The sequence below is a fragment of the Dermacentor albipictus genome, chromosome 1, assembly GCF_038994185.2.
Source record: "Dermacentor albipictus isolate Rhodes 1998 colony chromosome 1, USDA_Dalb.pri_finalv2, whole genome shotgun sequence".
Taxonomy (NCBI): Eukaryota; Metazoa; Arthropoda; class Arachnida; order Ixodida; family Ixodidae; genus Dermacentor; species Dermacentor albipictus.
The window spans coordinates 286,798,477-286,825,376 of NC_091821.1; the positions used below are offsets into that span (position 1 = coordinate 286,798,477).

General features: G+C 44.7%; 1 protein-coding gene across 6 annotated transcripts in view; it reads right to left on the bottom strand.

The window, feature by feature from the left end:
- babo (TGF-beta receptor type-1 babo) overlaps window positions 1–26,900 on the bottom strand; it is a 157,449-nt gene that overhangs the window by 43,910 nt on the left and 86,639 nt on the right. For all 6 annotated transcript variants that reach the window (XR_011511216.1, XR_011511215.1, XM_070531396.1 and 3 more), the window contains 2 exons: window positions 25,714–25,944; window positions 22,999–23,166 (listed from right to left, as the gene is read on the bottom strand). Coding sequence is in view for 4 of the 6 variants with exons in the window: in XM_070531396.1 (XP_070387497.1) it covers window positions 22,999–23,166; window positions 25,714–25,944 (399 nt within the window). In the remaining 2 variants the exon portion in view is untranslated. The remainder of the gene's footprint in view (window positions 1–22,998; window positions 23,167–25,713; window positions 25,945–26,900) is intronic.

Below are 26,900 nucleotides of genomic sequence, written 5' to 3' on the forward strand. Positions count from 1 at the left end.
TCCATGATCTATGTTGTTGAATGCACCGCGAAGGTCGAGTCCTAAGATGGCTTAGGTGTCTTTACTAAACATAGGAGTGAGAAGGTCATGCTTGAGCCTTAGCATGGCATCCTGGCAAGAAAGCGACTGGCGAAAGCCAATCATCTCTGGCGGGAATAACTGATTGTCTTCCTCATATTTATTGAAGCGATTAAGAATTACATGTTCGAGCGTTTTGCCCAAGCATGACGTGAGGGAAATAGGTGTAAGATTAGCTATGTCATAGGGTTTATTGGGTTTGGGAATGAAGATTACTTTAGCAGTTTTCCATGAACTCGGAAGATAGCTGTTATCGAAGCAATGATTATAGTATTCTGTTAGGGCAGAGATTGATTCGTCAACCAGATTTCAGAGTAATTTATTATTTACGTTATCTATACCGGGAGAAGATGTAGTTTTAAGGGAAGCTAAGGCATGTCGAACTTCTGCCTCCGTTACTGGGGCGTCGAGTTCATTAACCTCGCCTGTATAATCTGAATTATCATGAGTTATGGTAGGAAGGAGGTGTAATCGTGCAAGCTCCTGAAAAAGATGGGGAATATTATCCTTGTGTTTGTGCAATAATTGAGTGATGTAGTGACTGTGTTGCGTGCGCGAGGTCGAGGGATCAAGCAAATGTCTCGGCAGTTGCCAAGTCTTTTTACTACTGAGATTACCATGCATGCTCTCACATACTTCGCCCCATTGTTAACTAGTTGGGTCGCATATGCTTGTATGTCATCGTCAAGTCTAGCTGCACGGATGTGAAGCCTGCGGTTATGGCGGTGTCTTTTCCACCACTTTAATAGTGATTCCTTCGCTTGCCACATGCGTAATAGTTTGACATCAGCTGTTTGAAAAGGAGCATCAGGTGGCATAGTTGTAGTATGATTGTCAACGTCCGTTTGGAGTTGTCTAACCCATTGCTGTAGATCAAGTATGGAATTGGGAGCATTATTTGCGCGAGTTTTCCGAAATTTGTCCCAATCTGTAAGTTTGGGAGGCAGAGTGTAAAAGGGCTTGTGAGAGAAAGTAACAGAAATCTGTATGACGTAATGATCACTACCAAAATTGATTTGAAGATTTTCCCATTTAGTTAACCCAGGAGGTGAGGGTGAGATCTGGAGATGTATCTATGGAGACACTATTTCCGAAGCGAGTGGGTGTGTCGAAGTCATTGTGGAGGGTGAGTTGATGATCCTGAATGTGGGTCCATAAAGCTCGTCCTTTAAGTGTGGAAGTAGTGTGACCCCATAGTTGATTTGGAGAGTTAAAATCGCCAACAATGAGGAGCGGGTTCCTCCAAGCTTCCTCTTTAGCACGAGCAAAAACGGTAGTAAAACGGTAGTGTTTAGAGCTGGGACTGCTGTAAACGTTAAGGATGTAAATAGGAGCTGACCTGGTCTTTTTAGGAAGTATTTATACGAAGTCGTGATCAATGTCGATATTCTCGAAATGGGAGCAAGTAACAGTCAGATGTTTTTGTGCTAGGATCGCGGTATTGGGACATTCGCATCTTTTGCATTGGAATGTGTTCTATCCAGGGAATTTAACGTAACCATTCATTTCTTGTAAAGCAATGACTGCGGGCGGTTGTGCAAGATTGGCTATGTATTGTTGCAGACTGGCCTTCTTTTTCGAAAAGAAGTGTCCATGGTTAGAGTTTGATCGCCATTCTCACTGACAGGGGGAGGAGTCAGACTGGGTTATTCATCAGTAGAGGGTTGAGATCAAGTGGTAGTAGTCGTACATGGAGAAGGGGTTTGGAGGTTGAGAATTTGTTTACGCAGAAGACGATTTTCTTTCTGAAACTGCTGTAGGAGGGCGTAGATTGGGGCTTCAGGTTGCTTAGGTTTAGGTAAGCTGTGGGAAGCTACCGATGCCCAGCTAACCTGAGGAAAGCTTGATTTGTTGTTAGTTGAAGCAGCGAATAGAAGAGGCCAATCTTCGTCTTGTTTTTTCTTAGGAAGACGTCCCTGCTTCTTGGGCGAAGGAGAAGACTTGGTCTTGGATTGAGGAGTCTTGTCAGCTTTGGGGAGTGAGATTTTGGGCTTATATCGTAGTGCACACTGAATGGATCCAGTCTCATGACTTCCACTACATAGTACACACTTGGGAATGCACACATGATCAGTCGGAGGATTCACAGTTCCGCATTTATGGTACTTTAAGTATCTTCAGTATGCGTAGGGCACACATCTGGTCGATGTCCAACTTTCCAACAGCGTGTGCAGGCCTCCATTCTTTGTCGAAAAGGCTTGCACTGGAGCATCGCCATTTCATATTTGACCCAAAAAGGAACTTTCATTCCCAAGAAAGTCACGAGGACTGCGTCGGAAGTTTTTCCCATTTGTCTGGCTTCAAAAAGTGCATTTGTGGGTTGCACTCATGAAGCATGGGTAGAATGTCTTTTTCATAGATAACTTCTCCCAGTCATACTCTGTCGATGTAGATAATGCCTTTGCACGTTTCGGAGTTTAGAACGCTGTAGGAGGTGACTTCGTGCTCTTGGCCGTCGGCCGTGAGCGACTTGATGGCAAGATATTCTTTCAAGCGATCGCAGCTTTCCATGCTGAGGGTAACTGTGTTGGTGGTGGGGTTGACGGTAACGATGTCTTGGCGCAGCTCCGCAGTGGCTAGAAAGCCGGCTGCCAAGCCGGTTGCCGTAGAGAGAATCTTGGCGAGTTGGAAGTGGCTGAAGCGGTAGGCGTCGAAGCCTCCGCGAATGCAAAAAATAGCCTTGTATGAGCCTTCGGGTAACTTGAGAGGCCTCACTTTGTTATTCCTGGAGATCATCTGTTTCCATAAAGCAGCCTTGGCCGTGGCAGCGATGGCATCCTTACGGAGTGAGTCTTGATATGCGGCGTCGTATATATGTGTTTGTCGCCACTTGAGCATCTCCTCCGGGGAAAGATCTTCTACTTCTACTACCTCAACCGGGTTCATGACGCCCGCACGAGGCGTGTCAACACCTACGGCGTCGGAGAACCACCAGGCTCTCGTAGGCGAGGAACCACAAAAGTCACAATAACAAGCGTTCTAATGCACAGACCTCTTCAAAAATAGTCTCAAAACGTCACGGAAATCTTCACACATGTTGCATGAAAGAGCCACTAGGAAATAACAAAAAGAACGGGCGCTACACCCAAAAACTCACGGAGCCAATGAGACACGTCCACACGCGGCAACGCCACCTCGCGTTCCTCCAGCGTCAGGAAAGTCTGTCGTTGACAGCACACTGGCAACTCCTCCAGCGGATTACACGGCTTCAAAGAGGATTCGTAACGATTCCTCTCTGTTACTCGAGCCAGCATTACCGCGACTTTCGTTCCCTTTTACCAAAATTACGGCTCATTTTCCCTGATAGAAGCACAAATTCCCTGAGTTTTCCCTGAGTATTTCCAGACTGTTCAAAATCCCTGAGAATTCCCGGGTTTCCGGTTTTCCCGGTTGGTAGAAACCCTGCACGCAGTATACAGATATAAAAGGTCTCTTTGATTTGGCTGCACCGGCTGCACTAGTTCAGCGGGTGCAGCACTGCCATCCTCGTTTTTCTGGTGCGGCGCGCGCCCTATACACTTTTCTCCTCGTTTTATCAAGGTACTGGCGAAGTGCTGCACGAGTTCTCGGCCGGCCTGCACTCGCTCCAGAGCAAGTGCAGAGAAAAGTGCAGCATGGCGTACTTGCCGCCCAGCCAAGAGCAGACGACGATGCATGTTCTTGTTCACAGCGTCCAAAAATAAGTTAGGCTTGTCTACAAACCTGACAGCTCGGCACTGGAGGACGCAAATGCAAATGAATATATATATATATATATATATATATATACGAGGCATCAGGCAAGTGCTGCTGCATGTTTTCGATAAGGGCCTGGTTAGCGGACAGTTTGTCCTTTATTTGTACTCGTGGCCACGTGTAGCAGTTGGCCACGATCAACGCATAGGTCCCCGTCAAAAGCGGCATTGATTTAGGTCCATTTAGCATTTCTGAGATATCGTGCTGTGCTGTGTGCAAATTCCAATTAGGTTTTGTCTTCGCAGACGGGCAGCGCTTGACACTCTGGTTCGTGGCCCAAGATACACAAGTTGAAAATCTTCCTCCTGTAACACAACCACCGACACTGGCCTGCGCCAGTGACGGCTTCGATGGAGTGGGGCCAGGCGCCTTTCCAGCGGCATCTGCGTCCGCTGAAGCAGCAGCAGAGATATGGAGCACTCGAAAAACCAAGTTCTTCATCTCCAAGTACACGGAGATGAAGAACTTGGTGGGAAATAGCAGAGAACTCCGGTACGTTGTCTTTTACATTTCATTTTATGTTGCCACCAATATTATGAGCAACAATGAAATGTACTGTTGTTTCTCAAATTTATACTTCCAACAATGTCAGTGCAATGTTTTCATGCATACTTCGCAGGATTCGTTTAAGCTTAGTACATCAATTCTTATCTCAAGAGTGTTTGAAATGTGTGGCAGCCAGTATGCAAATACTTTGACTTCAGAGTACCAGAAAGCGCCACACTTGGATAAGTACTAAAGGAACCTATCGAAGTGGTACCACAAAATTTCAGTCACATGTAGCAGCATGTTTTGTATTTAACATGCTTTTATTTAGCACAAGAAAGCTTCTGTGGGTAAGACTCACCGAGCTTATCAACAAGGAGTTTATGTGCAATATGACTACCACACAAATTGAAAATAAGTGGAAGCCACTTGACCGAGCATATAAGAGGACCAAGAAGGACAACAGTTCATCTGGTCACCACCACGTGACCTGCGAATATGAAGAGTAAGTGTGCTTATTTACTATGGTATTCAATGAGGTTGATCATTTGTGCATCACGCATTATGCAGAGAACTGGCGGAGATACTTGAAAAGGAGCACAGTATCAACCCATGACTGCTCTTGGAGCCTGGAAAGGCAATCCTCCCTAGCGGATGCTCACAGTAAGCGAAAGACAGTTTTTGTGGAAAACTTGGAATTGGTGTGGCATCTGTGTGTACATTTTCTACAGGACAAGCACCACAGAAGCATCCGCCGAGCTTTTGCCTGTGCCAGTCGAGGACAGACTGTCTGCAATAGTTGAGGACAGCCCGGCCTCTAAAAGGAAATGCCACAGCAAGTCACAGCTTACTCCCCTTTTGGAGGAGCTGGAAAAAATGGGGCAAGCAAGAGAGAAACAAGCTGAAGCGAGAGCTGAGGAATGAAAAGAGAAAAAAGTGGGAAGAAGAGTGGGCAAAACGGCATGCAGACCGCACGGAGAGATTTGATCTCCTGCTAGACTTGATTGTAAAGCAACAAGGGTCACAACAGGGAGAATAAAGTTGTCTTGCACTACCACTGCATGTTCAATTTATTTCAAATGGAAACATTCCTCATATATGACACAAATCATTTTACAAAACACTTTTCCACATTGGCATTGCATTCACAGAGACGCGACATGTTCCTAGCACTGCTCCTTTGCAATGAACTCTCGCAGGGACTGACTGTAGCCTGGGAGACTGCAGTAAAGATCCCCTTCAGTGTCGTCATTACCCACATCTTCCTCTTGTGGTAAAAATGTCAGTTCTTGGAAGAAGTCCCTCTCGTTGTTGCACAGGTTGTGGAGCACACACGCTGCCATGACTATATAGCAGGACTGTACAACAGTTTTGGCATCCACAAGGTACAACCTCCTGAAACGCTGTTTAAGCATGCCGAAGGTGTTCTCGATGGACACCCTCTGCTGGCTGTGTCGCTTATTTTTTCCAAGATGGAAATGAGGCTTCATTGTCCCTGAATGGAGTCATCAGCCAAGGCATCAGAGGATACGCACTATCCCCCAGAATGTAGTTTTCACCACATTCCAATGCTGCACGTGTGAAGAAAGGGCTCTTCTTCAAAACTCTGGCATCGTGGACAGATCCAGGGAACCCAATGAAAACATTCAGAAACCGATTTCTATCATCGCAGATCCCTTGTAAAATGATAGATGGCCACTTCTTGCGATTGAAATATGACTGTGTCGATTCGCTTGGAGTCAGGATCTGGATGTGCGAACCGTCGATGCAGCCGATGGCATTCTGAGGGCCCTTGCCTCCGCTCTTGGCGAGGAAACCTGCCTTGATGCGATTCATTTCTGCACTGCTGGGCCAGCATATAACGTCACCGCTAAGTGTGTGCAAAAAGTGGATGAACCGCGTCACGCATGCATGCACTGACGACTCTGCCATTCAAACTTGTCTCCTATGGCATACATCGAAATGTGCGAGCCAATATACACAAGAGCAATTTGGCATGTCTTTTCAGCGGATATTTTTTTACACTCTTGAAGCGCGCTTGGATAGAAGGTCAAAGCTCTGTATTGACCACTTAGCCAGTCAAATGTTTCTCTAAAGAGCCTGAACAATCTTTTGAACTCGTGCTCGTGATACCTGGATATCACGTTCTCGTACCCCGGCACACGATTTGCATCTCCTCGTACCAACGCACAGGCTACTAAAACACACACATCGTCGAACTCGTCATCGGAGTCAACGTGAATGTCATTGAAGTCGCAGTCGTCGTCACTTTCCGAGTCCAATAGCTCCATGGCAATTTCAAAGAGGGCCATTTCACATGGCAAGCAGTGCCAGCGATACACAACGCGCACGTAAAACACGTAAACAAAGCTCTGCATCTGCTAGGCCTGCACTTCCGTCTTCATTTTGCAGTCGTGCGCTAGTGCGGCTCCAACTGCATTTGCTGAACCGGCGCTGCTGGCGCTGCACCCACTCCGCACCACTGCGGCACTTTTCAGAGCTAGTGCAGCCAGTGCAAGCCAAATCGAAGAGACCTAAAATAAGCACTTCAACAAAAGTGTTACTGGTGCTAATGGGGCGGGGGGGATAATTATTTTCGAGAGCTCTGTTCAGTTGTTCCATCAAGCTCATTCTCGCTATCAAATTCCAACGACTTGCACTGTAATAAATAAACAAAAAACGATTCCATGCGTTGGTACATCGTTCAAATTATCAATACTGTCTGCGTGTGAAAATGTTACTCATGGCCGCCACAACCTGTGCATGAGCTACACACATCTGTAAAAGACACAGAGCAGAAGTGGCCCTGTTGCAAGGCATTGTTGGCCCCAGACAGCAGGAATCTCTCACGCACCCACTGAACAAAAGTATGTGTTATGTTGATAGAGCCATGGTTGACAGCTGACAATTTATTAAGTCAAGAAAACAGGCACATAGTAGTAGACACTACTTCCGGCGTAGGAGCCAGCACTGGTGAGACATTATTCCGTGAAGCATGTTCGTGCCAAAAGCCGCCAATGCCTTCGCACGTAGACTTCATTGTTGTCGTCTTCTGACGACATATCAGTTCTTACTACCTTAGACAAAGTCTCCATAGCGGTCTGGAGGCCGCCTAGCCTCTGGTGGCTGCAGTTGCCGTGTCATTCTAGCTGCTCGCGACGTCGAGGTCGATGGTTGAGAGGAAGTGTCTTTTGTATCTAGTGCGTCCAGTACCAGAGGAATAGCAGAACTTGTTACTTTTGGCATAGCGTCAGATAATTCGTCTTCTATGCTCCAATCCGTCGACGTTTGGGTTTGTTGCCTAGTCTGACTCGTTTTTTTTATGTGGTTGAGGTGACGCCGAACCTTTCCGAGGATGATCTTTATAAGCTAGGATCGTGGTCCGATGCGGCGCACTATTTCACCTTCAATCCAGTCTACCTTTCTTAAACACCGATGGATAAGCACTTTATCCCCTACTGAGAAGCGACGTGATTGCTTCAGTGTCTCCTGGCATTCATGGACCTGCGTTTCCGTCTCCGGCTTGAGTAGGTCAAGAGGACACAAAAGTTCTCGTCCAAACATCGCTCTTACAGGTGTCATGCTTGTAACTGTATGAACTGCCGTGTGTTGCTGATACAGGAACCTCCCAAGTAGACACTGTATGGACCACTTTGTATCCATCAGGAGCACTCTCTTCAGTTCTGCCACATAGCGTTCTGCCTGGCCATTTGTCGCAGGGCGATACGCTGCTGATGTGATGGCCTGTATGCCATTCGACGTATAGAGCTGCTTTATCTCGCTAGAAATAAAGGCTCTTCCGTTGATGGAGACGACTTTTTGGGGAATGCCAAAAGTAGCAGAGACACTTCGGAGTACATTGATAACAGCTGCGAATGTTGGTTGTGTCACATGGCGGACTTGCACCCACCCTGTGTACGCGTCCACAATAACTAAGCAGGTGTGCCTGTGCAGTGGCACCGCGAAATCAACGTGCACAGTGTTTCACGGTATCTGGGGGCGGTCCCGGTGGGAACAGGAACTTTGGGTGGACTCTTCTGCATTGATTGGCATTCACGGCAATGTCGAACCGTTTCTTCGATTACCTTGTCGATTCCGGGCTACCAATACATAGCTTCTTGCCGACTTCTTCGTGGCTACCATTCCTCGGTGACCAGCATGTAGAAGTTCCAAAACGTGAGATCGCGCTGAGTTTGGTATAATCACTCGTGACCCAATCGTGAGACAGTCACAATGAACTCCCAGTGCACTCGCTCTTTGTCGGTAAGGAGTGAAGTCACCTCCAGCGAGTTTCTCCATGGTACCATTCTGTACTGACTTGTATAGCCTTTGCAGGATACTGTCTTGTTGTGTCAGATGTGCTATCTCAGTGGCTGTAAACAGCCGTCTGGACAACGCTTCAAACAATAGCACGTCGCCTGGTGGCCATGGCTCATCGGTGAGTTCTGGTAATGGCAATCGGCTCAACGCATCTGTGCTTTGATGGCTCTTGCCATGCCTCTAGACAATGTTGTAGTCATACGCAGATAACTTGATGCCCCATCTGGTCATTCGTGGTGAATGTACTTGAGCCGTTGGCTTTTTTGGGCCCAGCATGCCGAGCAGTGGCTGATGGTCAGTAACAAAAGTTTCCTTTCTTCCCGCAATATATTTGTGGAGCTTATGAGCTGCAAACACTACAGCAAGGCCTTCTCTGTCCAACTGTGCATAGTTTCGTTCCGCCAGCCCTAGAGTCCTGGATGCAAATGCGATCGGTGCTTCTCTATTCTGGTCGTCAAGTTGAGACAGATGGTCGCCGTATAGTAAAGCATCGCATGAGACAAGAAGCTCCTTCCGTTCGTCGTAGTGTGCCAGTACCGTCTGGCTGAGAAGCAATTTCTTAAGTTCGTCAAATGCTTCTTGATGCCGAGTTTCCCCCACGTGGCGTCCTGCTAAAGGAGCTGGAAGAGACAGCTGGCAATTGTTGCCCTGTTCTTCAAGAATCTGTCGTAGAAAGCCAGCATTCCAAGAAATGACTGCAGCACTTGCTTGCAGTTTGGTGCTGGAGCCTCAATGGTAGCTCGAACGTTCTCTTCGCTAGTATGAACTCCTGTTTTGTCAATTCCTGTTTCATGTCCTAGAAATGAAACTTGTCGCACTGCAAAACGGCACTTGTCTTTTCCTAGGCGCAGATTGCACTTGTGCAGCTTCTTGAGGACTTCTTCAAATCTGACGGCATGATCCATGGCGTCCTTTCCACTGATGATCACGTATCTAAGTATGCACAAACGCCTACGAAGCCAGACAACATAGTCTCCATGAACCGTTGAAAAATTACTGGTGCTGCAGAGATTCCAAAAGGCAACCATTTTACCTTGTAGAGCCCTTTCAGCGTGTTCAGTGTGAATATCTCTGCTGTCTGTGGTGTCACGTGAAGTTGCTAGCAAGCTTATGCTAAATCCAGGGTGCTAAAGACCTTGCCGCCCCTCAAGTGGCTGAGGACCTCATCTGTTGTGGGAAGTGGATAATCTGCATTCTTCGATACCTGATTTACTGTACAACAGCAGTCACCGCAAATTCGTAACGAACCATTCTTCTTTCGAATGAGTACGAGAGGCGTAGCCCAATCCGAATGCTGCGCAGGCTCGATTATGCCTTGATCTTGCAGTCAATCTAATTCAACCTCTACAGCCGACCGCAGCATGAAGGGAACCGGACGTGCTTTTAGAAGCTTTGGCGTTGCTCCTTCCACAAGTTCGATTAGTACCGCAGGATCGGCATGTCCTGAGATGTCCTCGTCAAACACAGACTGGTACTTGTCCAGAAGCTTGGAAACAAGTTTGTCGTCTGATACTTCATTGACGCCTGTTATCTGTATACCCAGATGAGGAAACCAATTTCATCCGAGGAGGTTACACACAGCTTCCTTGACAACAACAAGCAGTAATATAGATGTCTTGTCCCTGTACGTTACTTCCACCCTTGCGCACCCAAGAACTCTAAGAGGCTGACCTGACCATGTGCATAGGAGAATGTTGTTCGTCTGAAGCCGTGGTGGGTCATGTGTCCACGTGGCTTTGAATGTGGCCTCACCGATGAGAGTGCAGGCTGCACCTGAGTCAACCTCAATATCCAAGGACTTGACATGCATAGCTGCATCATGACCTTCTGTGTGCTGGTCGCGTCGCCTAAGCAGTTCAGTTCGTAAAATGCCATGTCAGGTGCTGAGGTTCTTGTCGAAGTTCCTTGTCGTGGATTTTCCATATAGTTATTCCTCTTGGTTCTTGCCTCTTGCCGCTTTTTTATGCACACTTCTTCAATGTGTCCGTGTTTCTTGCAGTAGTTGCAGAAAGTTGTCTGAAACTTGCAAGTGTCCGGACTATGTTGCGCGTCACAACGCCAACAGCTCCGATTCTTCTTTTGGGCATATGTAGTACAGGAGCTACCTTGCTTTTCTTTATTGTAGATGCTTGTGCTGGCTTCGTGAATGCCCTTAAATACCGCCTTCACGTTTTTCTGATCTTCAATGGCATTTTCAGCTCGCAGTGCAAAGTCAAATGCTTTCTTGAATGTCAAGTCCTTTTCTGCGAACAACCATTGCTGAACCTGCTCGTTCCGGAGACCACAAACGAAACGGTCACGCAACATTACGTCAAGAGGCAGCATTGTCGGAGCATTCGCAGCCGTGTCTGCGCTCGTTCCAAAATTACAATCAGCTACTAGTCTCTTCAGTGCTGTCGCATAATCACCGACTGTTTCGCCATGCATTTGGCAATGTCGTTGGAAGCGCGCCCTGCTGAAGACTTAAGAAGGTTGTAGATCAAAATGCGTCGTGAGCATCTCAACTATTTCCTCGTAATTCACTTGGCTGGGTTGCTTGGGTTGTACGAGAGCGCACATAATGTTGTAAGCCTGTTTCCCGCACAATGTTAGCAGATGAGCATGTTTCTTGGAAGCGTCCGTTCGAGAAATTAGAAGCTTTGGAACAGTTCTACTCTAGAAAGAAATAATGGCTCAAAAGTGAGACTTGTACACAATAAATTGAGCACAGATGGCGTAATCTTTGGCTGAAACGAAAAAAAAGGTGCATGTGTCCAACAAAAGAAAAATCAAAATTGACGTTTTGTACAAAAGCCTCAGGAGCTTTATATACTAACGTGAACTGCCGGAGTGTGGTTAACAAAGTCACAGAACTTGAGGGAATATTGGTGACCCATAACCCTGAAATATTTATTCTCACGAAAACATGGTTAAATGATTCTATCAAAGATAACAAATTTGTTCCTCATGGGTACAACATGCACAGGAAAGATCGAGGGAGCAAAGGTGGGGGTGTTGCTTTGCTGTTCAAGGAGCGTTTAAAATTTTTGAGAATGCCAGATATACCGAACATTGAGGGCATATTCTACAAAGCTTATCATGGCACAATTAGATATGTATTGGGAGCACTTTACCGACCCCCTGATTCCTCTCCTGATTTCTTTGCTCACTTGCAATGTTACCTGATTGCTCATGTGAAGCATGGTGATCAATTAATTCTGGGCGGTGACTTCAATATGCCAAACGTGGATTGGTCAACCTTCACACTAAATATTTCTAATGACAAGCTACAAGAAGGGTTGTTTGATATTTTTTTTCTTTTGATCTACAGCAAGTAGTTGACAGTTTCACCAGAATACAAGGTAACTGCTGCTCCATCCTTGATCTGTTTTTCTTAAGTGGATCTATTACGGGGCAAGCAAAGTGCGAAGTACTGCCTGGAATTTCCAATCGCTCTGCTGTGTTGTTGACCCTTTCGGGAATCTCTGTGAAGCAGTCCGTTGATGTAACTTCCGTGCTCAACTTCTCGCGCGCAGGTGATGTCGCCATATTGGATATGCTTTCTTTTAGTTTTGACTCATTCCAGGGTAGCAGTGCAGACATTCATACACTGTGGAATCAATTTAAAGATCTTGTAAATGATTGCATCAAGCGCTTTGTTCCTTGCATGTTAAATAAAAGAAAAAGACAAATCTTCTTGGATTTCTCGGGACACATTGCAATTAAGAAGACAAAGCGCCTGAAGACAAAAAGAGGTACCACAAGAGACTTGGATGCTTTGCTTACTAAAATTTCCGAACTCTCCTCCGAGCTAAAAATGAAAGTTTCTATAGACAAGCAACGCTACTTTGGGGAGAAACTTCCTAAATTTATCTCAACATCTCCTGAAAAGTTCTGGAGGCTAATTTCTCCCAGTAAGCAAATTAATGATTCTTTCGTCATAAATGGTGTTTTGAGTGATGATAGTGCAGTAACAGCAGATGCATTTAACTTACATTTTAGATCTGTGTTTACACAGGACAATGGTTCGTTGCCATACTTTCGTGCTTCATACCCTCTATGTCTGATTGTACAATTAATGAGAATGGAAAACTTAGCATGGTCCTTAACCTTGATATTAAAAGATCACCCGGTCCTGATGGTTTGCCAAATGAATTCTTAAAGCGTTATGCGCTATGGGTCTCTAAATATCTGAGTGCGCTGTTTTCTAAATCACTAAATGAAGGCGAGATTCCAATCGACTGGAGAATGGCAGCAGTGAAACCTATCTTCAAAACTGCTAATAAGCAGCACGTATTGAACTATCGTCCTATTTCTTTGACTTCAACATCATGCAAACTTCGGGAGCATATAATACATAACCATATTACTGAGTTGCCTTCAAAGAATAAAATAATATCATGCCATCAGCATGGCTTCAGAAAGGGTTTCTCTACATGCACACAATTAGTAACTACTGTACATGATTTCACTAAAGCAATAAATTCAAGTAAGCAGGTTGATGCAATCTTCATGCACTTTGCGAAAGCTTTTGACAAGGTTTCCCACAAAAAGCTACTCCACAAACTTGATGTTACACTGAGTAATGCCGAAATTGCTACTTGGCTTTATCCATATCTTTCAAATTGATATTATTATGTTTTATTTAAAAACCATGCCTCTCGGAGGCTTCCCGTTGACTCTGGTGTTTCACAGGGTTCGGTGCTCGGACCACTCTTGTGTCTAGTTTTTATTAATGATATCATTAATGACATTCCCGTGAAAATTAGACTATACACGGATGATTGTGTAATGTATTCGGAAATAGATAGCGTCAGTGACCAACTACGACTAAATGAAGCCTTTGAAAAAGTTGTGAAATGGTGTAGTGACTGGCAAATGGCTATCAATTTTTACAAAACTGTATTGATGAAAATTTCGCGTAAGCACAGTAATCTGCACTTCGAGTACTTGGCGTGTAATATCTTGCTATCTGAGGTTGAGCACATAAAATATCTTGGTATTTGGATTTCTAAAGATCTTAGATGGAACAAGCACATCAACACTGTGTGCAATTCCACCAATCAAAAGCTTTTCTTTCTCAGGCAGGCTTTGAGACTGAAAACACCTGAAGTTCGCCTTCTTGTATTTAACGCAATTGTGCTGCCGCTTTTAGATTACGCATATATAATTTGGTATCCTTTCACTAAAAAAGACATTAATAAAGTAGAAGGTATTCAAAAGCGGGTGGTTCATTATATATATAACAGCTTTGAGCGCATGTCGATGACAGCCTTGCTAAACCGAGCCAATCTGCCAACTCTAACCCAAAGGAACCGTGTTCTCAGATTAAAATTTTTGTTTCAGCTCATCAAGGGATACTACAGCATAAATATTTCCGAGATTATTTCATTTTCAATAGGTTATTACCCCCTTCACTAGCCGCAAAAATTGCTTTAAATACTCATTTTTTCCCAGGGTCGTAACTGAATGGAATCAGCTGTCCAATGATATGGTGTTGCAGCCATCCCTGAATTTGTTTATGTCCCATATTGTGCAATTTCCTTATTTTTCACTCTGTTTCATTTGCACTTGCAGTAGATGCACTGATTCGGTTGTACTCAAAGCGTATCTTTTATTTCATGATATTGTCTTTTTACTAGCACATGTAATTTTTCTTTTGTTTGCCCTGCTAATCATAATGATGTATCCCCATCCTGAAAAAATCCCGTAATGGGATTGCAGTATTTGTAAATATATAAATAAATAAAATAAATAAATAAAATAAATAAATAGAAGATCTGGCTGGAAAACAACGGTTATCTCCACTGTTACCTGGGCTGCAACAAGTCTGGTCTGAAAACAAGAAGACACACGATAGTGCGTTGTCTTGTTATTGTTTGGCCCCCGTCTTTAGCACTGTTCATTTTTCCAAGTCATGTACCAGTTTAGCTAGGTCATCGACATACATTATATAAATGCATCAATTCGTTAAAAAAAAATTGTTTTTTTTTAATATCATCATTTTTAAAAATAGCATAAGGATGATAGCATAATTTGACGTGAAGTGGCTGCATGCCTTAACAATTAAAAGCTTTTGTCAGAAGTTAAGCAAAGTGTTGTTTCGGCAAGGCAAAAAACATGCATCCTCATTGATAAACCATTCTTGTTGGAGAGTGCTAGGAGTTTGTCTTTGCATGGTGGAGAACCTCTAGACCCTCTTTAATACAAACTTGAAGGAACCATGAAAACGTGTTCGTCTTAGCAGAAGTTTGTCTTATTAGAAGAATTGGCAACATGACCAGGTACATCCAAATAACTTACTTCAAAACAGCAAGAATAGACTTACATTGGGGTAAAAGTGACATAAAGAATGTTTATTTAGCTGAACTTAACACAAAACTGTCACCAAGTGGTACGCTTGCTTGGTTTTATCCAGTCCATGATGGATGTTTGTCGCTTCGGTGCAAATCCGTAAGTAGCCGTCTATTCTCATCTAAGAAACGAGCCACGTTTCTTCGTACCACTTGGTGCTTGTAAAGGCACACGAGGTGGTCCCAATCACATAAATGCGAAGTCACGTGAACACACACCAAGATGCGACGCTGTCTCCGGGACGCACCTGCTCTGTGGACACTCCAAGTGCAAAACGCAACCGAAACTTTAAAAATAAATAAATAAATATGGATACTGCATTAAATGATTATGACAATAGTGCTGACATAAAAGGAAATAAACAAGAAAAAGTGCCATCCCTTACAGCATTTTGTCAACCAAGGAAGAGTGGGCCTCCGAGAGTGAAAAATGTCACGCTAAATCGAAAATCGAACTTTGGGGCCTAAATTCGCCAAAAAAATAGGTTCCAAAAATACATTAGCTCTATGGGAGCTAATGTATTTGTAATGTAATGACTGCGCATTTATGAAGTCCGGAATATCCATCAAGTCCAAGTTTTTGGAGTCCAAAAAATCCATCGGCAACTGTAAATGTTATGTCACACAGGGATGATGTAATAAAATGTGTAGGCGAATGTTGCACTACTGCCTCATCGGGGCCCTTGAATGCAAGGGACACGTGCTGTACGAGGTGTACCTAACGCAGCAGCAGCCTCTTGTAAGAGGCCGTACTACGCAACTTTTTAACTGGTGATGTACAGTGCAAGAGTGTCATTTAACATATCTGGCACCCAATAATGGGTTTGTGCCAAGCAACTGTGCTGGATGTAAAGGGATACGCTGTCGATAGGCTAAAGAAGTGCTTCTTCCTCTCAATTTCTGTTTCCCGACACCCCACAAGGACACGGATGATGGTCAGTCTTTCACCGCATCTGCTACATGTAGGAGGTTCATCACCAGTCAACAGGAAGTTGTCCGTACCATATGTGTGCCCTATTTATAGTCAACAGAACAGGACATCAGCTTCTCGCAATTTTATTATTGATGGCTGCGGCTCAATTAGATGAAGTTTATTCAATGTTTGGGTGTCCCACAAGTGTTGCCAATAGTTTCTTTTATTCAAGTGAAAGGTTTCAAATCTATGGTGGGGACAGCTATGGAAAAGTTGTAATCTTTTGTTGCTGTGGATGTGACAATTTCGTCAGCAAGCATATTACCCTTGATGCCTCTGTGCCCGGACACACAGCATATTATGACATGTTGATTGTATGCATAACCAGCGCACAAGAGTGTATTTATAAAGATAAATTATTACACAACAATTGTTTGATGTGTTTCATAGCCGATAATGGTGCATAGGCTGCAGCAGTAAAGATGCTTGTTTGCGCATGCGGAATGCCAGAGTTCGAAAAGGACGGACCGACTGCTGCATTAAGACATGCCAGCTTGTGACTTTGAGGCATCAATTTAGAACTCCAGGAAGCAGTACTTCGACCAAAGTTCAGGGAAGTGCATTCAAATGTGCATCTCAGAAGCACGCTTACCGACTTCAACAAATGACATGTCACATTCCACGAGCTGCCACTGCCACGGCAGTGACAGCGTTGCTGGAAGCATTATACAGTGTTCTAGAAGTAGGATACTTGTTCAGTTTCTTCAGAGATTCCTAATACGCAGTAAGAAGGGCTCCCTGGCTGTGGACTGATTATTAAAAAGGATGGCACAGGACACATCATTTACAGTTGTGTAACAAGGATGTTCAGGATTCGAGTTTACTTTCAGATAATATGTGAAGCTGGAATATGACCTCTGAAGACGGAGTGATCACTCATTCTACATAGAGGCTTTCTACAAGACTTGTCCTGAAAGCGCCGCTTGCTTGGTGGATATCTAGATGGTGCACAGCGTCTAGGGTATTTAGCGCGCTTGACGTTGCCAAATGATAGATTATAGAACCAGAGTCAAGGCAAGAGCAAACAAGGCTTCTGCAAAAGTTCAGGAGGCATTTTCGATCACTACCCCATGTTGTGTGCAACAGAATTTTTAATAGGTTCATCATCTTCAAACATTTTGCCTTCAGATATTTAAGTTGGGGGATGAAGGTAAACTTAGAGTCTAGAATTATTCCCAGGAATTTGTGTTCATTGCTCACAGACAGTTCCTCTCGACTGATTATGAGATTTGGCACTGGTGTCACACCTCTTTTGCTTGAACAGAGCGTACACACACTCTTCTGGGCATTTATTTTAAACTCATTCACATCCACCTATTTAGACAACTTTTTTAACGCAACTGCACCTGTTGTTCACAGATCGCAACGTTACATAATTTGAAACCTATCTGCACATCATATACGGAATAAAACATGGTGCGTGGAAGGACTGTATACGGGGAGTTCATTTTTACAACAAAGAGTGTGCAACTAAGCACACTCCCTTGTGGTGCGCTGGTCTCCTGGGTGAATGTTCTAGATAAAGCACTGCCCACTCTCACACAAAACGTGCGGTTAGACAAGTAGCTTCCGACTGTGTTTAGCAAATCTCCATGGATCCCCATCACGGTAAGATCTCGCAGAATCCCAAAGCACCATGCCATGTCATACACTTTCTCTAAATCTAGAAATAGCGAAATAAAAACTGTATGTATATGTATAAACATAGCTTATGTATATAAACGCATCTCTGATGTTTACCTCGATGCGAACAAGGCGATCTGTTGTCAACCTACCTTATCAGAAGCCACACTGGAAAGGGTCTAAGTATTTTGCTATTTTCTAGGAAACAGATTAAGCGCCGGTTTATCATTTTTTTCATACCGTTTGCACAGACAGCTTGTTAGTGCTATTGGCCTGTAGCTGCTGGCTAAGGATGGATCTTGTTTAAGTATCAGGATGACTATGGCTCCTTTCTACGAGGACAGAAAATACCTGGCCGCCCACATGGCACTGAAAAGAGACAGGAGTGTTTTCAGTGCTTCAGGATGTAGGTATCTAATCGTGTCATACAATATGTGATCGCCACCTGGCGCTGAGCTGTTGCAAAATGTGAGAGATGCCTTAAGTTCAGCTAAGCTAAATGGGCAATTGTAAGCCTCACTCAATGAACCTTTGCAATTAAAGGGCTGCAACTGTTCACGCTTCAGGAAAGTTGGCGTATAGTGCAATGCACTTGAGACATATTGAGTGTTTGCCTAGACAATCCACCTGACATTCCAGGCTATCACCTTGGCTACTTAGAAAGGGTAGGGGATGTGTCTGCCAACCTATTAATTTATTTACCCTATCCCAGACTTACTGCTCCGTGTAAGAATTTATACCGCAGAAGTTCCCTCTCTTTAGCACATCCACTGGTTCTTCTACCCTGGAACTTTATTTGTTTAAGTCTAATCAAGTTTTTAGTGGTTGGAGAGTCGCGAACGCGTCCCTAAGCTTTGTTTTGGTTTTTCCGTGCTTTTTCACATTCTTCATTTCACCACGGGACACGACGTTTATTCGCCAGTCCGTTAGTTTGACGGATGTATTTTGTGGCAGCCCCAATTATAAAGCCAATTATATACACCTCAGCACCGTCTATATTAAAAGAGGCAATATCATCCTGGCTTAAATGTGTTAGCCCCTTGGAAAAGGTCCCAGTTAGGTAAGTCAACTTTCCATCGGGGAATGTGTGACGAGCATGCATCTTGTTTTGTTATGCTTAACAAACTTGGGAAGTGGTCACTCGTAAAGGTGTTCTTGAGAATGAACCATTCCAGGTACGACATTAGTATCTATGGAGGAGTATGTGTTATTATGTGTTATGTCATTTTCAACCATGTCCTAATGCGGCATCATGCTCTGTGATCCACTTGTGTCTGCCTCAGTATTCATGTAGCACAGACTTATACCTCTAGGTAGGTGTCCTCGTGCACAGCGCGCAATATCATGTGCTGCGTGAAACGAGAAAATCGCAACAGCTCGCACGCAACGCCATTAGAGGAAGTTTGCCGTGCCACAAAAAAGTGAGGAGAAAAATAAAATGAAAGTGGGGCCCGTCACGTATGCGTCACGTGATCCTTGAGGTCCGATATGGGAGAACGCAGGGAAGGAATTTCGCTTGCGGAGGCTAGACGAGCCGAGTGGAGGGAGCGTATATGTTTGCGGTGAAGCCTGTTTCCTGAAATCATGGGTTTGTGGCACTGAAATATTTCCATCTCGGCTATTGATGAGCCGATTTGAAAAATTCTTGCAGCTGAATCCTCCCTAGAGGACACGTAAGAACTTTTACCGTATAACCAAAATTTACAATTGGGCCTGGTGAGGGGCCCTTTAAAGGTCCAAACACTCAGCATCGGCTCAAACCCCAGGATCCTCTTTTCTCCAGACTCAGCAAAGCCATGCACGGTTAAAGACTGGAGGGGCCAACCCTCGTGTGCTCGAGTATGTGGTGACGCAACTCGCCAAACGCCTGCTGACCCAGACGCCCCAACGGGGCCACAGACTCTGCATGAATCAGGCGAAGTTACACAGAAAAAAAGAAAGAAAAATTAGAAGGGTAAGTCGCCAACTAATTTTCAGTGGCCGACTCTCGATGAGGCGTGCTGGTTAAGCCTAACCGGCAAGTTGTTGGGCAACATGCCGTCGCAGGAAGCTCGCCCTTGATATGTTCATAATCACAGAAGATTACATACAGATCAGGCATAGGATCATGCGCACGGGTTATGCTGACAGCAGCACATGTGAAGCAGAATTTGGGTTCATGGGCGATCAGCTGGCAACTACCACAACACGTGTAACAATTTTGTATGTGCTGGAAGGAATGGAGGGTGCTTGCGTGTGGAAACAATGAACTCTTGGAACTAAATTTGTGAAACAGTGACTGTGTCGCGGAGTCAAGGTTGCAAGTGCAATATGCACCTACGGGACCGTCACAAAACTTTTGCGACCCCCATCTGCGTCCAAAAATTAACTGCTGGCAACTGTATTTACTCTCAGCACACTAAGTGAAGAGCAACAATAGGCCTCTTCGATTAAACAGTCCCGGACTGTTCACAAACCATCTGCAACTTCTGGTCTGACTAGCCCTGACAGAAGAGCACATCATAGTGACGTGATCCAGCTGTCGGGGTATCGAGGAAGGAAAAGACCTCCATGCGCTAGGAGAAAAGTGTGGAGGAAACCACATGGCATTTTCTTTTTCCTTTTTTTTCTTTCGCCATAGTGGCCATGTTCTTGGGCCTCAATAGTGGCTTTGTTATGGTGCACTCACGTGTTGCTCCGTTGGTTTAGTACCGTACCAGGATTGCATTAATTTCCATGTTTTGTTCCACTGTGTTTTCTACACCGTGCTCTCCCATGCGTTGTGGCCAGGTGGGACTTAAAGTAAAAAGCATGAAACAAGCGCGCATACGATGCAGTACATCCTGTACCATGCCACAGATGAAAGACGCATTACGGATACATTTTCCATCTTCGGTGGATTCATGCTAAAGTGTGAACACAGACTGAAATGGCTACAATTCAGATGTATGTACGATAAACACCTTGCACATAAGTGACAGCTGTGCAGTATTCCTGCTTTTGGCAGTAGACGATGCAATTGTGGCACGTAAAACAGCCATGTGGAAGAATGGGAAAGAAGGGGCTGCTGTGAGTAATAAAAGGACGAACCCCTTTTAGTGCAGTAATCTTATCTGTGTGATCGAGGGGCACAGCGAAGTGAAGGTTGGCGGATGTGGTGCAACAGTGAACAAGGCTCGACAGAAGAATGCACGCTTGCGTGCACGTCAAACGGCTGATGGTACATACGTACTTACGTAGGCCCGGTGAACACACTAGCCACATGCATATGCATTTTACTTGTTTTATTTCCATGAAGCTTCACTTACCGTGAGAACAATACACTACCTCAGGCCACAGTCTGTATATTTAAACACATAATGACGTTTTCCTCTGCCGGAATGTTCTTCCACACGCTGTGGCTCGTCACACCTACGCTGTGAGTGGCCGCCCGAAACGTGTTTAATAAAGCTAAACGATTCCAATGAAGCCATGACCAGCACACGTGTTTGTTCTCATGAACTGCAAATGGGCTTGTTATAGGTTGTATTGTGATAGAATACACCGCAGTTGGACTGTTGGTCAGATCGCTGTGGCGCGCAACCACGTAGGGCTGTGCAAAAGTTTCCACGGTTACAAACTTACACGCAGCCCGGCACGGTTGTGCCTGTGGTTACGGGCCGAAGACGAGAAGTGTAAACAAGAGAGGACAATATGGCCCGACACAATGGCGGAGTCATCACTTAGCTTCACAAAGCGTGACATCAGGGCCCCTGCTTAGATTTTCCTTCCTCCATGTGTCAGGGACTGTCCGAGGTTCCCTTTGAAAGCATCGTGACCAGAAGTCACTCTCCTGGCTGCCATTCTCTGCTCTTAGCTACTCGTCCATAGCACCGTACCCAGCGATTTCAGTTGTGTGGCCTCCGAAATGGTGCCGTCTCAGAGGCCATAGACACAACCATAAAGCTTGCATAGTGTAATCGTAGCCTGACCGCATAGAACGTGTTTGCAAAGCGCAGTTCACGTCGCACTCTCGCACGTCATGCCCCTTAACCGCTGTATTTAAGCTGGCTCATCGCCTGTGAAATTTAAGCGGAATTCCCACACGGACATAAGCAAAATCATGGTTGCGCCACATTGCTGTCCACGCAGAAAGCACCTGCCGATATCCTCAAAGCTGGCGAGACTAACTCTAAAGACCCAACACGTGTCTAGGACAGAGCATGTGTATACCGTCTACTAATCCTGCACGTCCAAAACCAACAGCAAAAATCGGCAAAGCTCCGATTATGTACTATGCCAGCGACCAACATGAAATAGCCACATCCAATAGGATATGCTTCCTTGCACACCAGTTTCACTCTGAAAAGCCAAGTCTACCTGTTTACTATGCATATAGCAATGAGCATGACAGATTTTGCAAAACACATCAAGAAAAGCAAGCATGTGTGCCTGATTGCTGTGCTCCTCTCTTAAGAAACAAGAAGACTAAAGCTGCAACAATCAGACCACTCGTGAAAATCTTGCATGATGGCACACAAAGCGCCAATGTAACAGAAGCGATAGCTCAGCGCACAGTATTTGACGCCTGGAACATGCAAAGTACACACAAGCACATGGCATCTGTCACAACACAGTGTCAAATGCCACTCATCTTTTTAAGACAGCCATGTGAGCAAAATCTGCTGACAGCACCGAGAGTCTGCGGACAGTCTGCGACTTCCGGTTCATGAAAAACAAACACGATTCTGACAGATCTCAGACTGGTGGGTGGAGCTTCCAAAGTTGTTCAAGAAAATCGAACATGGGACAGCAGTCCCAAGCGCTCCAGGACTGCCAGGGACTGATAATCGAAAAGGCTCAATGTGCGCATGTTCGGAGCGAATGTTTCTCCTTCACAAAGGCCGTCACCTAGACAACCCCGCAGAATGCATTTTTTTTCCCCCTTCCGCGTCCCCTCCTCTGCATTGCCTTTGTCGGTCGGTGCACCTCGCTGAGAAGCACGCTGGCTGTGTCGCTTTTTTGTCTGCGAGATTTTCCAGCAGCCGCATTACAAACAGTATTTTGTATTACGCAGCTGCACTATAAGCGGTGTGTATATTACATAGAATTTTATGGGAGGGTAAACGGGAGTCAGAAAAGACTGCATTATAACCAGTCCTGCACTGTAAGTGGTTACGCTATAAGTGGTCTATACTGTATGTTTCGTTTATTTACCTCAAAATTAGTCCTTCTAGTATTACCGAGAATGTACTCATGATCACAATATGAGCTAATAGTTATTTGTAGGTCCAGCTGCTTACAAGACATTGCAGAAGTGAGCGCAAGCAATTTTTTCGCTGCTTTTAACACAAAACTAAATTCTCTGCAGCATGCAGTTCAATAAATCTTTGGCTCACATGTTCACAGAAGCCTATCAGCAACCTTGCTCAAAAAGTGTTTCAGGACCCCTTTTGGTACTGCCTCACATTTTGGACAACATACTGCACATACCTTGGGTACCGAGGATCTCCATGTGCAAATGTGCCAGGCCATTGGCAATGGAGTATGCCATCTTGCACATTGTTGCTGTATCCACTGGAATCCTCATCAGGTAGTCAAAGAGTGACCCATTTTCGTGGTAGTCTGTGATGAGCCACAACTGCGTCCAGGTTCCATTATCTGGGAGATGCCACATTTACAATGTGCATAGCGCACCAGCAATACTTGCCATCTGGTCCCATATTAACTGCACTGCAAAAATGCTCAAACCTTTGCTATACTTCCCACAACACACTGCAAACATGGTGTGACCACACGACTTCCATGTTGTAACCAGCTGCACTGCACTTGTTACCAGAGGTAAGGGCCGCACCCCCACTTTTCAGCCGAAATGGATCAGGGAGGTAGCGGGCCTGCTGTCGGTGGGGACCACTTAATGTGTGCACCGCCCCTTTGGACGGCAAAATTTTGCTCTAAAAAATTTGAAACGTCACACAGGAAAGCAAAGTTAGTTCCATTGCAGCTAGATGACGCTAGCTGCCTTTTGACACCGCTCAGGCTGGCACCATCGCACCATTATTTCTTTGTGTGGCACGTCGTCTCGGCTGTGTTTCCAATCAGATCGGTGGCATTTCGCCTCTAGAAAAGGAAGCCCTGTTCGGGTCAGCGCCGGTCAGACGATGGGCTGGCATCTGAGGTCATTTACTGCAGCGTTCCATCCTTTTCGCCTCTCTCACACACTGCTACAGTTGCGGGAACAGTACGAAACTTTAACGGGCCGTCATCGGCCTGATACGTGTAAGGGCTGCACCCAGCCCAGATTGTAGAAAAACAAGTGCGTCCCTTACACGAGTATATACGGGATTATAGTTGTGCTCATGAGGTTTCAGACCATCATTACTGGGTCAACAGCTCTGCATAAAAACAAGAGAGAGACTCAAATTTTGTGTCAGAATATTATTTTATTTACCCACAGGTGTTCTGGGTAAATAAAATAATATTCTGACACAAAATTTGAGTCTCTCTCTTGTTTTCAGACATTAGAGTAGAAGAGTCGGAGTGATTGAGACACAAAAAGGACTGCAAGCAAGTATAGGCCACAAAAACACAAATGAAATGATTAAACAAAGCCCTACAAACACATTTAACATCAGGTCAGGAAAGCAGAAAAAGCACATTTTAGAAGTTAACACTGAATGCCTTTTTCTAAAAATTAAAAGCACTCAACGCTAAAATAGCAGCTACTTGAACATACAGGGGAAACAATATGAAAACAGCAAATATATCCTTTGCCAAAAAGGACCAATCTTTCTTTTATCTATGATATTGAAATCTTATAGAAAATTATCACTTTCTACAATATTACAAATGTGCAAAAGCTTCTTCAAAGCCAGCAGGCAAAGCTTATCGAGCTGGAAGATAGAATTTGTTGTTGAAACTTGATAGTTTTTGGTACATATTCCTGACAGCGGCAAGGAATCTGAATAAGAATTACGGACAAAAGTGATTAACTCCTTAACTGCTGTGACAATTCTGAAAAAATGTTTAGACGTGCAGAAAAAAATTTTGGAAGTCATAGTGTATTATTTTCTTGTAAAAATTACAAGCAACTGAGCACATACACATGCGAAAAAATGCTGAAAATTCACGACGAGTTAACTCATCATCGGCACCAGAGGACGCTCGTTCTGATAGCGAGTTATTTCATCATCGGCAGTTAAAGTGTTAAAAAGTTGTTCAAGGGCAAAATAGGAATTGCGTGGAGGTCTGTTGCTCGTATCCATAGAATTGGAAAGGCTTCCTCACATCGTCCAATCACTCATTTTAAAGACTATGCAGACAAACAAGCAGTCCTCAGAAATTCAGGCAGGCATCATGCATACGTTTGGAAGACGACTACTGCACACGCACAGTTCATGAACTAAAATTGCTCTGGCAAAACACAAAAACAGAGAAGCTGTAAAAATGTTTTGCTGGTGTATGACAAACATAGAGTTTACAACCAATGTTTCGTTTGGAACAATAATCTCATTTGCAAAAAGAAACGGCGAGGACTGAAAAGCGGTCCCTTCAAAGTTAGCAGTAAAATACACGTCAGCTCTGCTTGGTCTCTTTCAATGCAAGAAGCAAAGTAAACAAATTAGATAAACTAGAATACTGCATGTTTAGACATACCGAATGGTAGGCTTTCTACTACGCCCCAAAAGAGGAGGTTCTTGAATCGTAGACAGTCCCTTTGACTACTTTTATTTTTAATTGAAATGTAGAGCATGAAATTTGCTCGAAGTTTTGTATTCTTGATAAATAAAAATTGATATGAAAGTGGAAGTGTGAGAGTTGAACCCACTACCTTCGTATGATATGCTATATCGACGGAGCTATAGCTGTCTCTGCACACTTTTTCTTGGTATTTGTGCACTTATATTAAAAGTTATAGGGTGGGAGTGTTAGCCCGTGCCATTCGCAAACAGCACAAATCAGACCAGAATCACAGTCTGCACATGCACAAGGATCTTAAAGAAAAAGTAAGTTTGTCTACAACATGCCATGTTCAAACTTGACAAGGCACTAATGTGTGCTTTCAGATTTTGCACAACAATGCAATTCTACTGCTTCTCTAACTATTGCAGGCAAAGTACTAATCAGTGTCACAAGAGAGTTTGGACTATCCAGAAAAAAGGGCTTCTCTAGCCAGTTTTGCTCCACAATCAGCAAAATAAATGTTACCTTTGTTGTCGGCGGCTATGAAGCCAAGGATGTTGTCGTGCCTCAGCATCACTGTTTGGTAGATCTCCACCTCACGAAACCATGACCGCTCATCCCGCGAAGAGAATATTTTCACTGCAACCGATTCACCACGCCACCGGCCTCGCCATACTTCACCGTAACGGCCTTTGCCAATGACCTCCACCAGTTGGATCTGACGTGCTATGCTCCTCTGCACCAGCAATGGCAACCCTGCAAGCACAGCAAAGCAGTACTGGCAGTTTTGCATTAAACTAATAATGAATTCCAATGGCAGATTAGGAGCGGCTGAGAAACTCTGTGCTGGAGCACTCCGCTATGACGGAGCACAACAGAATGAAATCTGCAATTGAAACACAGGCACTCCCGCCCCAGCAATTGGAAGGAGGCGCTAGCCCACATCCGCTTCCAAAAACGCCCCCGCATTCCTCGCGTTTTTTATCGTTTTCGAATTGAACTCGCATGCGCGTGTTGTTTGGAAGTTTTGTGTTTCTTTTAACCTCTTGCACTCTAATGGAAGTCACACTGCACTTAAGTCTGCTTCTCCCGTCCGCCGCGATTGTGTGTCGGAAATATAGGAGATGCAGCGAGCCTGCGATCAGTTCTGTGGCAACACATCAAGACAGCCTGAAGTGCCTTTGGAACTGCATTTCATCAACGAAAGTAAAGACTGTTAAAATTTGAACTTCCAAAAAGGAGCTGTTGTTACCTCTTCATCTGAATGCTGGCGAACGACGTCATCAACGAAACGTGCAACTTTTGGTCCCTTGGTCAGCGACCGAAACATGATGTTGAAAGCTTACCAGAATACACTAGCTTCCCAAGCTTCGCCACTTCAGTCACCGCTGGTCAATTCGGAACTTGAGCTAGAGGAATCATTTCTTCCCGCAAGCAATAAAAGCACAAGCTGACGATGCAAAGCACTACTCATTTCTTCCGAAAGACCCCCATTCGCGTTCACAGGTGCACGGACCATAGCGGTATGTTGACTGTGGGTGGGCTGACATCAAGCAACTTCCGGTCAACTCTGTCAATTTTTGTGGAGTAGAAAGCACTGCTCCATGGAGTGGCTCTAGCGGCGGAGCTGCTCCCAATCCGCCGATGAAGGATAGGGGAGGCACTCTCAATTTCCTAACGGAATAGGCATGCTCCGCAAGGTGCAAAAAAAC